Source organism: Somniosus microcephalus, unplaced genomic scaffold (genome assembly GCF_052327205.1).
Source record: "Somniosus microcephalus isolate GS21.2 unplaced genomic scaffold, FLI_Smic_1.0 unresolved_chr1, whole genome shotgun sequence".
NCBI lineage: Eukaryota > Metazoa > Chordata > Chondrichthyes > Squaliformes > Somniosidae > Somniosus > Somniosus microcephalus.
Genome location: NW_028225179.1, coordinates 127,364,233 through 127,379,267, shown reverse-complemented (window position 1 = coordinate 127,379,267; position 15,035 = coordinate 127,364,233). Strand labels below are relative to the sequence as shown.

General features: G+C 48.7%; 1 protein-coding gene across 4 annotated transcripts in view; it reads left to right on the top strand.

Moving 5' to 3' along the window:
* The first annotated feature begins 1,706 nt into the window (after positions 1-1,706).
* LOC147095826 (cell adhesion molecule CEACAM2-like) overlaps positions 1,707-15,035 on the top strand; it is a 30,623-nt gene continuing 17,294 nt past the window's right edge. For all 4 annotated transcript variants that reach the window (XR_015074830.1, XR_015074829.1, XM_085974832.1 and 1 more), the window contains exons 1-3: positions 1,707-1,824; positions 4,330-4,629; positions 12,825-13,094. Coding sequence is in view for 2 of the 4 variants with exons in the window: in XM_085974832.1 (XP_085830958.1) it covers positions 1,764-1,824; positions 4,330-4,629; positions 12,825-13,094 (631 nt within the window). In the remaining 2 variants the exon portion in view is untranslated. The remainder of the gene's footprint in view (positions 1,825-4,329; positions 4,630-12,824; positions 13,095-15,035) is intronic.

The window sequence follows — 15,035 nt, the reverse complement described above, 5'->3', positions numbered from 1 at the left end:
CTCCTTTTCTTACACTCTCCCCTGCTGTGATCAAAAGTCTGTGTTTTAAAAACTTTTGTGCTTTAACCTAACAACCCTTTTAGGTCCGTATTGTCCAACTAGCTTATTTATTTAATTAATCTATATGTGCCTATCCTTACAGAAAAGTGTCTTTCACCCTGCAATTCATGCTTCTCCAATGTTATCAGTGTCATTGAGGGGAAAGGACAGGACTTGCGAGTGCAGTTTAAACCAATTCTGCTATATTAGCTGTTCTGTATTAGAATACTGTAAAGACATATCAAAATTCTTGCACTCAAGATCATCTCTTCTCCTCACACTCACATTCCACTCGGCAACCTCCACCAGCAGGCCCGCTGAACCAACCATCCTTTGACTGGCTCCTGGATCCACTCCCTCGTCACAATTGTCTCTGAACCTGGAAGCTGGCTTTGTGGAGGCAGTAAGCTGACTCCACGCTGTCTACAAGTCGACTTCATCCCGCTAAAACAGGGCCTCTGAATGTAACTTCGGACTCTTTCATATTGTCCACTCACTCACCTCTGTTAATAGCTAAGCTCCATTTTTTCTACATAACCTGAATTCCCACTCTGTCTATTTGTGCCCACATTTTGGGTGCGATCCGGAACCGAGCCCATTACTTCCATCTCCCATGTTTTCCTCTTGTGCCCATCTCCAACCTCCAGACGCCACTATCCCAATGATCTCCTGACCAGCCTCCACCCTCCATAAATTCCAGCTCATCCAAAACTCTATGGCCCGTATCCTATCCCGCACAAATCATCACCCCTGCCCTTACTGACCTACACTAGCTCGCGCTGCCCCAACACCTCAAATTTTAAATTCTCATCCTCGCCTTTAAATCCCTTCATGGCCTCGCTCCACCCTATCTCTGTAATCTTCTCCAGCCCCACAACCACCCCCCATCAAACTCTCCATTCCTCGGTCTCTGACCTCGCTCCACCCTATCTCTGTAATCTTCTCCAGCCCCACAACCACCCACCCCATCATCAAACTCTCCATTCCTCTGTCTCTGGTCTCTTGCGCACCTTTGGTGGTGCCTTCAGCAACCTAGGCCCCAGGCTCCGCAATTCCCTCCCTAAACCTCTCCACCTCTCAACTACCCTCCTCAAAACTCATCTCTCTGACCAACCTTTCAGTCACCCCTCATAATATTATAAGAACATAAGAAATAGGAGCAGGAGTCGGCCATTCGGCCCCTCGAGCCTGCTCCACCATTCAACAAGATGATGGCTGATCTTCTCCCTCAACTCCACTTTCCTGCACTATCCCCATATCCCTTGATTCCCTTAATATTCATAAATCTATCGATCTCTGTCTAGAATATACTCAATGACTGAGGCGCCACAGCCCTCTGGGGTAGAGAATTTCCAAAGATTCACCACCCTCTGATTGAAGAAACTTCTCAACTCAGTCCTAAATGGCCCACCCCTTATTCTGAGACTGTGACCCCTGGTTCTAGATTCCCCAGACAGGGAAAACATCCTCCCTGCATCTACCCTGTATGTTTGGAATCTGGTCCATTACTTTTTAATGATCCCCTTTGAAACGTCTGAGAACTTTCTACATTAAAGACTAAATAAATGACACTTGTTATTGTAATAATAATATTTAAGAGTCTCTCCCCGCCACGTCTCGCCCCGGATCCTGCGCTTTCTGTGGACCTACACTTCCGACCACTCAGCTCCTCCCTTGTTCCCGTTATTTGATTCCAATGTCCGAGCGGCGAGATCTCCACTCAGATGACGATCCTTCTCCTCCCTTTTCTCCGCCTTTTGCACCTTCTCGCCGCCTCGGCTTCAGGTAAAACCCTCTCTATAAGTCTCTTTAAACCGGCGGTGACTCTAGACAGGGAGCTGTTTTGAAAGAAAAATGAAAATTTAACGGCAGCGCTAAAATGACGAACAGATGTCCCCGAAAGAACAATACAAAAACCTGGAGAATCCGCACCCTGAAGTGTTTGCAGAGTTCCCACAGTGACTGTTCTATCTTTACACATCTGTTGCACCGGCCCAGTGCCAGACAGGAGCCGGGGATGTGTATTCTGTCGAGGATCGGGGCGCAATGGTGGTTAAATTCAAGTTTAGGGTAGAAACAGGGAAAGTGGCGTAGTGGTTATAGGCTTGGACTAATGATCCGGAGGCCTGATTTCAAATCCCATCATGGGGAATTTAAATTCAGTGAATTAAATGAATCTGTTTTAAAAAGTTAATATCACTAATGGTGATTGTTAGATTTGGTTCAAGAATTCCTTTTAGGGTAGGAAACTTTACCTGGTCTGGCCTATAATGTGCAGATCACATAACAATGTGGTTGACTTTTAACTGCCTTCTGAAATAGCCTAGCAAGCCACTCAGTTGTAATAAACCACCACAAGATATAAGAATAAAACCTGATGGACCACCCGGTATCGACCTCGGCACTGGCTTTGGACACGACAAAGGCACACTCAGCCCAGTCGACCCTGCAAAGTCCTCCTCACTAACATCTGGGGACTTGTGCCAAAATTGGGAGAGCTGTCCCACAGCCTGACAGTCATACTCACAGAATCAGGCCTTTCAGCCAACATCCCAGACTCCTCCATCACCATCCCTGGTCCCATGGTGGGTCAGGAGGGAGTGGCGCTGGGAGTCCTCAATATTGACTCCTGGCTCATGGCTTCAGGTCAAAATTCTCATGGCTTCAGGTCAAACATGGGCAAGGAAACCTCCTGCTGATTACCACCTACTGCCCTCCCTCAGCTGATTCAGAACAGATCTAGCAGCTCATAACTGGGAATCCATGAGGTGCTGTGGGTCATCATCAGCAGCAGAATTGTATTCCACCACAATCTGTAACCTCATGGCCCAGCATATCCCTCACTCTACCATTACCAGCAAGCCAGGGGACCAACCCTGGTTCAATAAGGAGTGTAGAAGAGCTTGCCAGGAGCAGCACCAGGCGTACCTATAAATGCCATCCTGGGGAAGCTGCAACACAGGACTTACATGCTATAGACAGGGCTAAGCGAACCCACAACCAACAGAACAGATCAAAGCTCTGCAGTCTTGTCACATCCAGTTGTGAATGGTGGTGGACAATTAAACAACTAAGGGGAGGAGGAGGCTCCATGAACATCACCATCCTCAATGATGGCAGAGCCCAGCACAAGAGTGCAAAAGACAAGGCTGAAGCGTTTGCAACCACCTTCAGCCAGAAGGGCCGAGCGGATGATCCATCTCGGCCTCCTCCAGAGATCCCCACCATCACAGAAGCCAGTCTTCAGCCAATCCTGACTTGGAAATATATCGCCGTTCCTTCATCGTCGCTGGGTCAAAATCCTGGAACACCCTCCCTAACAGCACTGTGGGAGTTCCTTCACCACACGGACTGCAGCGGTTCAAGAAGGCAGCACACCACCACCTTCTCGAGGGCAATTAGGGATGGGCAATAAATGCTGGGCTTGCCAGCGATGCCCACATCCCAGGAATGCAACCACTGAGCTAAAGGTTTGCTCCATTGTTCTGTTTAGAGCAGGAGAGAATATGGGGAGATTTAATAGAGATGCTCAAAATGATGAGGGGTTTTGTTCGAGTAGTTCGGGAGGAACTGTTTCCAGTGATTTAAAGGAATTGTCAGATTTGGAGGACGAGATGAGGACAATATTTTTCAGGCAGCAAGTTCTGATGATCTGGAATGCGCTGCCTGAAAGGGCGGTGGAAGCAGATGCAATAGTAACTTTCAAAAGGGAATTGAATGTATACTTAGAAAAGGGAACACATGCAGGGCTATGGGGAACGAGTGGGGGAGTGGGACGAATTGGACAGCACAGGCACAATGGGCTGAATGGCCTCCTTTGTGATGTATGATTTTATGAATCTAGGCTCTATACCGTACAACGTTCATGCTAGACCACTACAACCCAGCCTGTAGCCCAGTGCAGTCCACCTTTCACCTTCAGGGGCTGATCTACATGTTGTAAGTTTCTATTTGTTTCCTATTTTAATTTCAGATATTTTTCTTTTTGCCTCAGTCACAGGACGGTGGGTCCTGGTGGTGATCTTCCTATTGGATGTCACCGTCTAACACCGATAAGTTATACAATTATAATGTTAATTATACTGTTTCTACATTGACTGATTGGGCAAGAGTTGGAGAAAAGCTGCTGTTTACCAATAAAGATGCTGACACACTTTAAATAGTTAAAGTGAGTGGGGGGGAATGTTAGCAGGTTGCCATGGGGAGAGGTTGAGTGATACACTGTTTGTGTAATGATTAAATCTCTCCTGTAATACACGAACTGTTCTAATTCACTCATTTATATTTCAGCACTGACGGTGAAAGGCAGCATGGTGGCTGCAACAGGTTCCTCCATTCAATTCCCTGGAACTGATAAAGGATTCACATACTTCAGTTGGGAATTCTCTAATCCCAACAGGACTGTTGCCGTTATGGAATGCACCAAAATCTATCAGGTCATATTTGATCAGTATGAGAATCGAGTTGAATTTAACAAATCAGACGGATCCTTGTTACTAAAAGATTTACACAGGGCGGACACTGGGAGATACAAATTGATTGTGGACTTAGACCCTAAGAGGACAAGAATTCTAACTCTTGAGGTGTTTGGTAAGTGTTACTTAAATAAAGACACTAGCATAGTGGTGAGCCAGTGTTCTGATGCACTCTGTGTCCCTTTTCCCTCTACCAAATTGTATGTGGATGAGCTCCCCCCCCCGCATTGTGTGTGGATGAGCTTTCCCTCCCCATTGTGTGTGGATGAGCTCTCCCTCCCCCCCCCATTGTGTGTGGATGAGCTCTCCCTCCCCCCCCCATTGTGTGTGGATGAGCTCTCCCTCTCCCTCCCCCCCCATTGTGTGTGGATGAGCTCTCCCTCCCCCCCCCCATTGTGTGTGGATGAGCTCTCCCCCCCCACCATTGTGTGTGGATGAGCTCTCCCTCCCCCCCCCCCATTGTGTGTGGATGAGCTCTCCCCCCCCACCATTGTGTGTGGATGAGCTCTCCCTCTCCCTCCCCACCCCCATTGTGTGTGGATGAGCTCTCCCTCCCCACCCCCATTGTGTGTGGATGAGCTCTCCCCCCCCCATTGTGTGTGGATGAGCTCTCCCTCTCCCCCCCCCATTGTGTGTGGATGAGCTCTCCCTCCCCCCCCATTGTGTGTGGATGAGCTCTCCCTCCCCCCCCATTGTGTGTGGATGAGCTCTCCCTCCCCCCCCATTGTGTGTGGATGAGCTCTCCCTCCCCCCCCCATTGTGTGTGGATGAGCTCTCCCTCCCCCCCCATTGTGTGTGGATGAGCTCTCCCTCCCCCCCCATTGTGTGTGGATGAGCTCTCCCCCCCCACCATTGTGTGTGGATGAGCTCTCCCTCCCCCCCCATTGTGTGTGGATGAGCTCTCCCTCTCCCTCCCCCCCCCCATTGTGTGTGGATGAGCTCTCCCTCCCCCCCCATTGTGTGTGGATGAGCTCTCCCTCCCCCCCCATTGTGTGTGGATGAGCTCTCCCCCCCCCACCATTGTGTGTGGATGAGCTCTCCCTCCCCACCCCCATTGTGTGTGGATGAGCTCTCCCTCCCCACCCCCATTGTGTGTGGATGAGCTCTCCCCCCCCCACATTGTGTGTGGATGAGCTCTCCCTCCCCCCCCATTGTGTGTGGATGAGCTCTCCCTCCCCCGCCCCCCCCAGTGTGTGTGGATGAGTTCTCCCTCCCCCCATTGTGTGTGGATGAGCTCTCCCTCGCTCTTCCCCACCCCCCCATTGTGTGTGGATGAGCTCCTCCCCCCCCATTGTGTGTGGATGAGCTCTTCCCCCCCCCCCATTATGTGTGGATGAGCTCTCCTGTTGTGTATGTACCTTTAAGGGAATAACTGGTCTCAGACCGCAGTACCGGCAGTGACCACCCCTGTATAAAAGGCGCTAGCAGCCTTCTGTAGTTTCAGTCTCCCGATTGTCTCCATTCAGTAAAGACTTATTATAATCAACTCCTGCTGTCCGTGTCTCAATTATCCATGGACATAATATTGGCGACCAGCAGATACGAACTTACCTACAGTCTGCACCACCTCATGGGATCCATTCCTGAAGCAAAGTGAGCAGAGGTCGAGGCCAGAAGGAAGAAAGAAGCAGTAGAAACGGGCGTTGACCGTGGGCATCCGCCCCTGAGTCAGCGGAGTTGAAGATTGCAGGAGAAGCTGTCGAGAGCGGGGCTTGGTTCCTGTCGATGGTGCTTCAGCTAATTGGGCTGGTGGCAGGTAGTACACTGATCCTTCCTGGGCTGCGGCGGTCTAGAACTCAAGCGGGTGGCTTGCAACGGGGCCGAGCAGCGTTGTCGAGAAGAGGAGAGAGAGGGTGGAGCACACAGGGCGCGGCCGGTGCTACGAAGCCGGGCAGCGTACGGACCCGAGAAGAGGGAGGCAAGAGTCCCACAGGGTTGTTCCACGACGGGAAAATAATAAAATAAAAAAATATTAAACGCGCAGAAAACCGCGAGGAGCTGCAGGTTGCAACGGAAACCGCGGAAAGCAGCACTAGCAACAGCGGGGAAGAAGGCAAAGCGCGGGAGGCACCATCTTAATCCAGCGGGGGAGAAGGCAAAGCGTGGGAGGCGCCATATTGTTAAATCGGGGAAGAAGGCAAAGCGCGGGAGGCCATTTTAGATTTCCAAGATGCCGAAGACTGGCTGTATCACTGCCTTTGATAATGCAATAGAGGACTGGACCACGTATGTGGAAAGAGTCGAGGTATATTGCGAGGCAAACGAAATAGCCGATGAGAAAAAGGCATCGGTACTGCTAAACTTAATGGGCGCAAGAACGTACGGCCTATTGCGGGACCTGATTACTCCAGCCAAACCGAAGGCGAAGAGTTTTAATGAAATTGTTGCTATCCTACAGGAACACCTAAACCCTGCACCGCTGCTGATAGCAGAAAGATTTAAATTCCACAGGAGAACTCAGCATAAAGATGAGAGCAATGCTGAGTACCTTACGGAACTACGCAAGCTATCAAAGCACTGCCAGTTCGGAGCAGGACTGGCAGATACCCTACGGGACAAATTTGTCTGTGGACTCCTGAGTGAAGGAACACAGAAGAAGTTACTCTCAGAGAAAGAGCTGACGCTAGATAAGGCTTTCAGTGTGGCAGTATCGTACGAAGCAGCAGCCAGGGGAGCTGCAGAAATACAACAAAAGCCACAGGAATACGGCACCCACGAAATGACACGGGGATTTGCAAAATGTTATCGCTGCGGCAGAACTAACCATGACCAGAAGGACTGCTGGTCCACGGACAAAATATGCAGGCAATGCGGGAAGATGGGACACATTGCACGAGTTTGCAGGTCTGGGAAGAAGACCAATGACAACAAAAAGGCTACTAAGGAACCGTACAAGAAAGTACAAAAGATGACGGACAGTAGTTCCGAAGACCAGATGAGCGATAGTGAATCCGGGAACAAGAGACTAAGCTGTCTCAAACTTCACAATGTAATCGCAAAAGAGGATCACCGAACCATTTGGGTAACCCTCACGATAGCAGGGTCCCAAGTTAAAATGGAATTGGATACAGGATCAGCGCTAACCGTCATGAATTGACGAGACTACGAGCGGCTATTCTCACACATACCCTTGAGAGAGACATCCATCGTCTTGACGACGTATACGGGGCAAAAGGTATACCCCAGAGGAAAAATAAGGGTGCCTGTCGAATACAACGGCAAGAAAATACGGAAATTGTATCTCTACATACTGCAAGATGGTGGACCACCGTTATTGGGACGTGAATGGATCAGAAAGATAAGCTTAGACTGGCACTCCATTCAGGCAATGACGGTGGATGGTAAAAAAGATGACGACGTCACTCCTGGACGATTGTCAACAATCTTAGCTAACGCCAAAGAGGTATTTCAACAAGAACTGGGCACTCTTAAAGGCGTAACCGCCTCGATAAAAATAGAAGAGAATGCAGTTCCCAAGTTTTTCAAAGCAAGACCGGTACCATATGCAATTCGCCCAGCCGTCGAGGCAGAGCTGGAGAATCTGGAGAATGCAGGCGTGTTGTCTAAGGTAGACTGGAGCGAGTGGGCGACACCCATCATTCCTGTCATGAAGAAAACGTTAAACAATAAGTCTGAGGAGCCAAGGAAGGTTCGCATCTGTGGGGACTTCAAGGTGATAATGAACCCAGTCCTTCACACAGTACAATATCCTCTTCCAAGGATAGAAGACATCTTCGCCTCACTATCTGGAGGGAAGCGTTTTACAAAAATTGACCTAGCACAAGCGTATTTGCAGATGGAGGTTGAAGAATCCTCTAGGAAGTATCTCATGATAAACACTCACAAAGGTCTTTACCAGTATCATCGATTGGTATTCGGAGTAGCATCAGCTCCGGCGATATGGCAAAGAGCGATGGAACAAGTCCTGCAAGGGATTCTGGGGACTCAGTGTTACTTGGACGACATCCTAGTGACAGGTGAAGATGACAGTGAACACCTTAACAACCTTGAACAGGTGCTCACTAGACTACGGGAACATGGGCTACGAGCCAACCGCCCCAAGTGCGAGATTTTTAGAAACAGATATCGTATTGTGGCCACGTGATTGATGAAGAGGGGTTACATAAGTCCCCTGACAAAATTGAAGCGGTTGTTAAGGCCCCGGCGCCTGAAAATGTGTCGCAACTGAGGTCATTCCTCGGATTGGTGAATTACTACCATAAGTTTTTACCGAATTTGTCCACAATTCTGCACCCACTGAACGCCCTACTACGAACGGGAGTAGCATGGAAATGGAGCAATGACTGTAAGCGGGCCTTTCAGAAGAGTAAGGACTTAATCACTTCAAGAGAAGTATTAGCTCACTACAACCCATCACTACCGATAAGACTGGCGTGTGATGCGTCTCCCTACGGCATTGGGGCGGTACTGTCACATAAATTCCTTGATGGTTTAGAGAGGCCGATAGCTTTTGCGTCACGCTCGTTAACTTCAGCCGAGCGTAACTATGCCCAGATTGACAGAGAGGCCCTCAGCCTAGTGTGGGGGGTGAAGAAGTTCAATCACCAGCTGCACGGTCAAACATTTACTCTACTAACTGATCATCAACCTCTTGTCTCCATTTTCAACCCTCAGAAGGGCGTACCGATAATGACAGCACAACGGCTACAGAGGTGGTCCCTTTTCCTAGGGGCACACCAATGTGACATCAAGTACAAAGGAACTAAACAGCATGGGAATGCTGATGGATTGTCGCGCCTACCGTTGCCGACGGTGGAAGAAGAACTTGCAGTGGATCCAATGGAGATATTCCACTTGACCATAGTCGAATGTCTCCCTGTGACGAATGCAAACATAGAAAAGGAAACACGAAATGACCCAACACTATCCCGGATCTATGATTTAACGGTGAAGGGATGGCCAGCACATGGCGAACCACTGCTGCCAGCATTCTCGCCGAGAAGAGAACAGCTGTCAGTGTGCAGAGAAACCTTGATGTGTGGATCCAGAGTAGTAATTCCACCCAAATTGAAGGATAGAGTGCTCAATGAGCTTCATGAGGGTCATCTGGGAGGGGTAAAAATGAAGAACTTAGCCAGAGTGTTTGTGTGGTGGCCGGGAATCGATAGAGAAATCGAAGAGATGACCAAGAGCTGTACAGGATGCCAGAAGGTCCAAAACGCCCCACCACAAGCCCCTCTACATCCATGGGAGTGGCCCTCATCTCCATGGCAAAGTGTGCACATTGATTTTGCTGGTCCCTTCATGGACTTGATGTTTTTAATTGTGGTGGATGCACATTCAAAGTGGCCAGAGGTAATAAAAATGTCCTCAACCACCACAGAAAAAACTATCACAGTCTTACGAACCATATTCACCAGGAATGGGCTGCCTGAACAGATTTGCTCTGACAATGGACCACAGTTTGTGTCTGAAGAGTTCCGGAGGTTCTTAAAGAACAATGGTGTTAAGCATTACACATCTGCCCCATATCATCCAGCCACTAATGGATTGGCCGAGAGGTTTGTTCAAACATTCAAGAAGGCTATCAAGGCAATGTGTAATGAAGATATACCCCTACAACACAAGGTGGACAACTTGTTTGCCTACCGGAATGCGACACATGCGGTTACCAACCAAACTCCAGCCATGATGTTCTTCAATCGAAGACTGCGATGCCGCTTGGATTTGGTTAAGCCAAACGTCTGAAGAGATGTGGAGAACATGCAGTTTCAGAATATGAACGAAAGGCCGACCAGGAGTTTTAAGATAGGTCAACCAGTTTTGGCCCGGGACTACCGCACAGAGAAATGGCAGCCGGGAACGATTTGTACACGGCAAGGACCTCACATGTATACTGTGGACGTTGGAGAGAGCATTGTAAGACGCCATGCTGACCAGATTCTAGAGTCACTGGAAAACGTGAACTCCACACCACGATCTGATACACCTGGCGATGAAACCGACGTACCAATTGCATCTACCACAGAATTGGTGATATTGGAAGCAGATGAACCAAACAACGACATTGATCCCGACTCAACCTTGCCAGAAGAACCTGATACCCCAAAGTGGTGTTTTCCAGACAGAATCAGGAAGCCTCCTCAAAGACTGAACTTATAATTGCTTAACCTCAACCAATGTATCTAGCAACCGTAATTGTGATAGTAATTAGTTATCATTTAGTTGTTAAATGAATGTTATGTACTGTTTATCTAAAAGGGGAGGAATTGTTGTGTATGTACCTTTAAGGGAATAACTGGTCTCAGACTGCAGTACCGGCAGTGACCATCCCTGTATAAAAGGCGCTAGCAGCCTTCTGTAGTTTCAGTTTCCCGATTGTCTCCATTCAGTAAAGACTTGTTATAATCAACTCCTGCTGTCCGTGTCTCAATTATACACGGACATAATATCTCCCTCCCCCCCATTGTGTGTGTTTGAGCTCTCCCTCCCCCCCCATTGTGTGTGGATGAGCTCTCCCTTCTCCCCCCCCATTTTGTGTGGATGAGCTCTCCCTTCTCCCCCCCCATTGTGTGTGGATGAGCTCTCCCCCCCCATTGTGTGTGGATGAGCTCTCCCTCCCCCCCCATTGTGTGTGGATGAGCTCTTCCCCCCCCCATTGTGTGTGGATGAGCTCTCCCTTCTCCCCCCCCCCATTGTGTGTGGATGAGCTCTCCCTCCCCCCGCCATTGTGTGTGGATGAGCTCTCCCTCCCCCCCCATTGTGTGTGGATGAGCTCTCCCTCCCCCCCCCCATTGTGTGTGGATGAGCTCTTCTCCGCCCCCCCCATTGTGTGTGGATGAGCTCTCCCTCCCCCCCCCCATTGTGTGTGGATGAGCTCTCCCTCCCCCCCCATTGTGTGTGGATGAGCTCTCCCTCCCCCCCCCCATTGTGTGTGGATGAGCTCTTCTCCGCCCCCCCATTGTGTGTGGATGAGCTCTCCCTCCCCCCCCCATTGTGTGTGGATGAGCTCTCCCTCCCCCCCCATTGTGTGGATGAGCTCTTCCCCCCCCCAATTGTGTGTGGATGAGCTCTCCCCCCCCCCATTGTGTGAATGAGCTCTCCCTCCCTCCCCCATTGTGTGTGGATGAGCTCTCACTCCCCCCCCACCCCCATTGTGTGTAGATGAGCTCTCCCCCCCCCCTATTGTGTGTGGATGAGCTCTCCCTCCCCCCCACCCCCATTGTGTGTGGATGAGCTCTCCCTGTGCCAGCTGTGAATGTAATTTCAGGCTCTGGCCACTAGGATTCACTATGGGGCGAGTTTCTGAAATCTCCCAACTCTTTTACCATCTTTTATATTGGCCGAGATTTTGCTGTAATAGTAATGGTGAGATTATCAGCACTCTGTTATTATGGAGTAAATCAGAGAGCAACTGCTGGTGTCCACAGTTAAACATGGAAATCAAGAAGTTGCTGTCTGATTTGTCCTGCTCCTCCACAAGCTGCGATCCACTGGTACCCTGCCGAGAGACTTGGCATTGAAATACATGAAGGGCATGAAGTTTCTGTACCCACCCACTAAACATGCCAGGAAAGGTTAGGGCTGGTGCATTCAGGTGTGAATTTTGGCACTGAAAATTTATTTTTACAAGTGTGGAGTCTCATTCCTTCAGAATTTAATTATTGGAGATTTTTTTTAAATTAAATAAAAAGAAAATATTATTTCTCTCAATCTCACCTTTCTTTCCTTCTCTATATCACTTTCTGTACATGATTTTACTTTGAATTAAATACTTTAATTCCTACTTCCTGGTTCAGAATCTGGGTGTCTCAGTGAGATTTCTTCAATCTGATGGGTTGAAGAGCCACACTGTTGCTTGACCTGTCCACACTGGTCTCAGATCCCGTGTAGAGGGCGCTGTGCTGAAACAGATCTCTAAGTTGCTGTGCAAAAGCCCCTGAAAAGTCTGTGGGCAGCTGTAAGCGTAATGAAAATTGGAACTGATTTGTGATCCATTAACCCCTGTAGAAGGGAACTTCCGCCTTTTATTATTTTAAATTTGAATGAATATGGCACAGTGAGTTGGTGGATGTAAAAGGTCCCACGGCGCTATTTCGAACGAGACTAGGGAAGTCCTCCTGAATCCGACCCCAGGTTCTCCAATTGCACTTTGGTGTCAGACTTTTCTCAGTGGGACCTTGCTGTGTGTAAATTGACGGCCGAGTTTCCTGCATTGCTACAGTGACTGCACTTCATTGACTGTAAAGTGCTTTCGGTAAGTCCTGTGATTGTGCAAGGTGCTGTATAAATGCAAGTTGGTGCGTTTGTTCATTAAGTGAAAAATCCTCTCTCTGTGTCTTTCTCCAGATCCTCTCTCCATACCCTCCATCTCCAGTAACTTCAGCCTCGAGAACCACACAGTTGAGTTGAGCTGCGCAGTGCGGAGAGGGAGAGCCAGTTCCGTTCTGTGGACCAGAGATGGGGTCGCGCTCCCAGCCGACCAGCGCTACTGGCTGTCGGACGACAACACAACTTTAATCATTAGAAACGCACAGAAATCGGACTCTGGCCCCTACACCTGCACTGTGGCAAACCCAGTCAGTCAAACCAACAACACCTACCAGCTGTCCATCAAGGGTAAGTCTGTCAGAGTTACAGAGAATTACATAGTCTACAGCACAGAAACAAGTCATTCGGCCCAATGCCAGTGTTTATGCTCCACGCGAGCCTCCTCCCATCGAACCCCATCAACATATCCTTCTATTCCTTTGTCCCTCCTGTGTTTATCTATCTTCCCCTTAAAGCCACCAATACTATTCGCCTCAACCACTCCCTGTGGTAGCAAGTTCCACATTCTCTGGGTAAAGAAGTTTCTCCTGAATTCCTTATTGGACTTATGGGTGACTATCCTATATTTATGGCCCCTAGATTTTGGTCTCCCCCACAAGTGGAATCATATTCTCTATGTCTACCCTAACAGGCTCTTTCATAATCTTGAAGACCTTTATCAGGTCACCCCTCAGTCTTCTCCTTTCTAGAGAAAAGAGCCCCAGCCTAGTCAATCTTTCCTGATAGTTAGAACCTCTCAGTTCTGATATTATTCTTGTAAATCTTCTTTGCACCTTCTCCAGTGCCTCTCTGTCATTATTATAATATGGAGACCAGAACTGTGCATTTTACTGTAATTGTGATCTAACCAAGGTTCGATACCTTTGTTTATGTTTAGTGTGGAACACAATATTATTCTTTTATCCAGACCTTTCGCAACCTTTGTTGTTGTGTTTAAGATGAGCTTCCGACCCCACATCTGCTCCATCACCAAGACTGCCTATTTCCACCTCCGTAACATCGCCTGTCTCCGCCCCTGCCTCAGCTCATCTGTTGCTGAAACCCTCACCCATGCCTTTGTTACCTCGAGACTTGACTATTCCAACGCTCTCCTGGTCGGCCTCCTAACTTCCACCCTCCATAAACTTGTGCTCATCCAAAATTCTGCTGCCCGTATCCTCACTCGCTCCAAGTCCTGTTCACCCATGACCTCTGTGCTCGCTGACCTACACTGGCTCCCGGTCCGACAGCGCCTCCATTGTAAAATCCTCATCCTTGATTTTAAATCCCTCCATGGCCTCGCCCCCTCCCTATCTCTATAACCTCCTCCAGCCCTACAAGCTTTTGAGATCTCTGCTTTTCCAATTCTGGCCTCTTGCACATCCCCCGATTTCAGTCGCTTCACCATTGGTGGCCGTGCCTTCAGCTGTCTAGGCCCTAAGCTCTGGAATTCTCTCCCTAAACCTCTCCGCCTCACTACCTCTCTCCTCCTTTAGGATGCTCCTTAAAACCTAACTCTTTGACCAAGCTTTTGGTCGTCTGTCCTGATATCTCCTTCTGTGGCTTGGTGTCAAAAAGGCTTTTTTGATATCGCTCTTGTTAAGCGCCTTGGGATATTTTGCGACGTTAAATGCGCTATATAAATACAAATTGTTGTTGTTGTAATGAAGTGCCCTGTTTTGCTCCTCAATGTGTTTCAAATCCCAGGCAATTACTATGATGCCGTTGTGATTGCCACATAATTTCATCAGCCGAATATTGATTAGAGATCTTGTCAGTTTTTTCTCCCCTGCTGAACTGGCAACCCGCACCCTCTGGTACCTCTAGAGCCTGCATTTATACAGTGACTTTCATACCCTCAGGACGCCCCATAAGGCTTTACAGCCAGTGAAGCGGTCTTTGATATGTAGTTACTATTGTAATCGAGTAAACGCAGCAGCCAATTTGCACACAGCAAGGTTCCACAAACAGCAGTAGAAAATGACCAGATAATCTCTTTTTTATTGATGTTGGTTGAGGCATAAGTATTGGCCAGGACACTGACCTGTCCTGCCATCTTCAATGATTTGTGCACAAACACCCCCAGGTCTCTCTGTTCTTGCAGCCCCTTTAAAATGGTACCATTTAGTGTGTATGGTCTCTCCTTATTCTTCCTACCAAAATGTATCGACCTCACACTTCTCTGCGTTGAATTTCATCTGCCATGTGCTCGCCCATTCCACCAGCCTGTCTATGTCTTCCTGAAGTCTA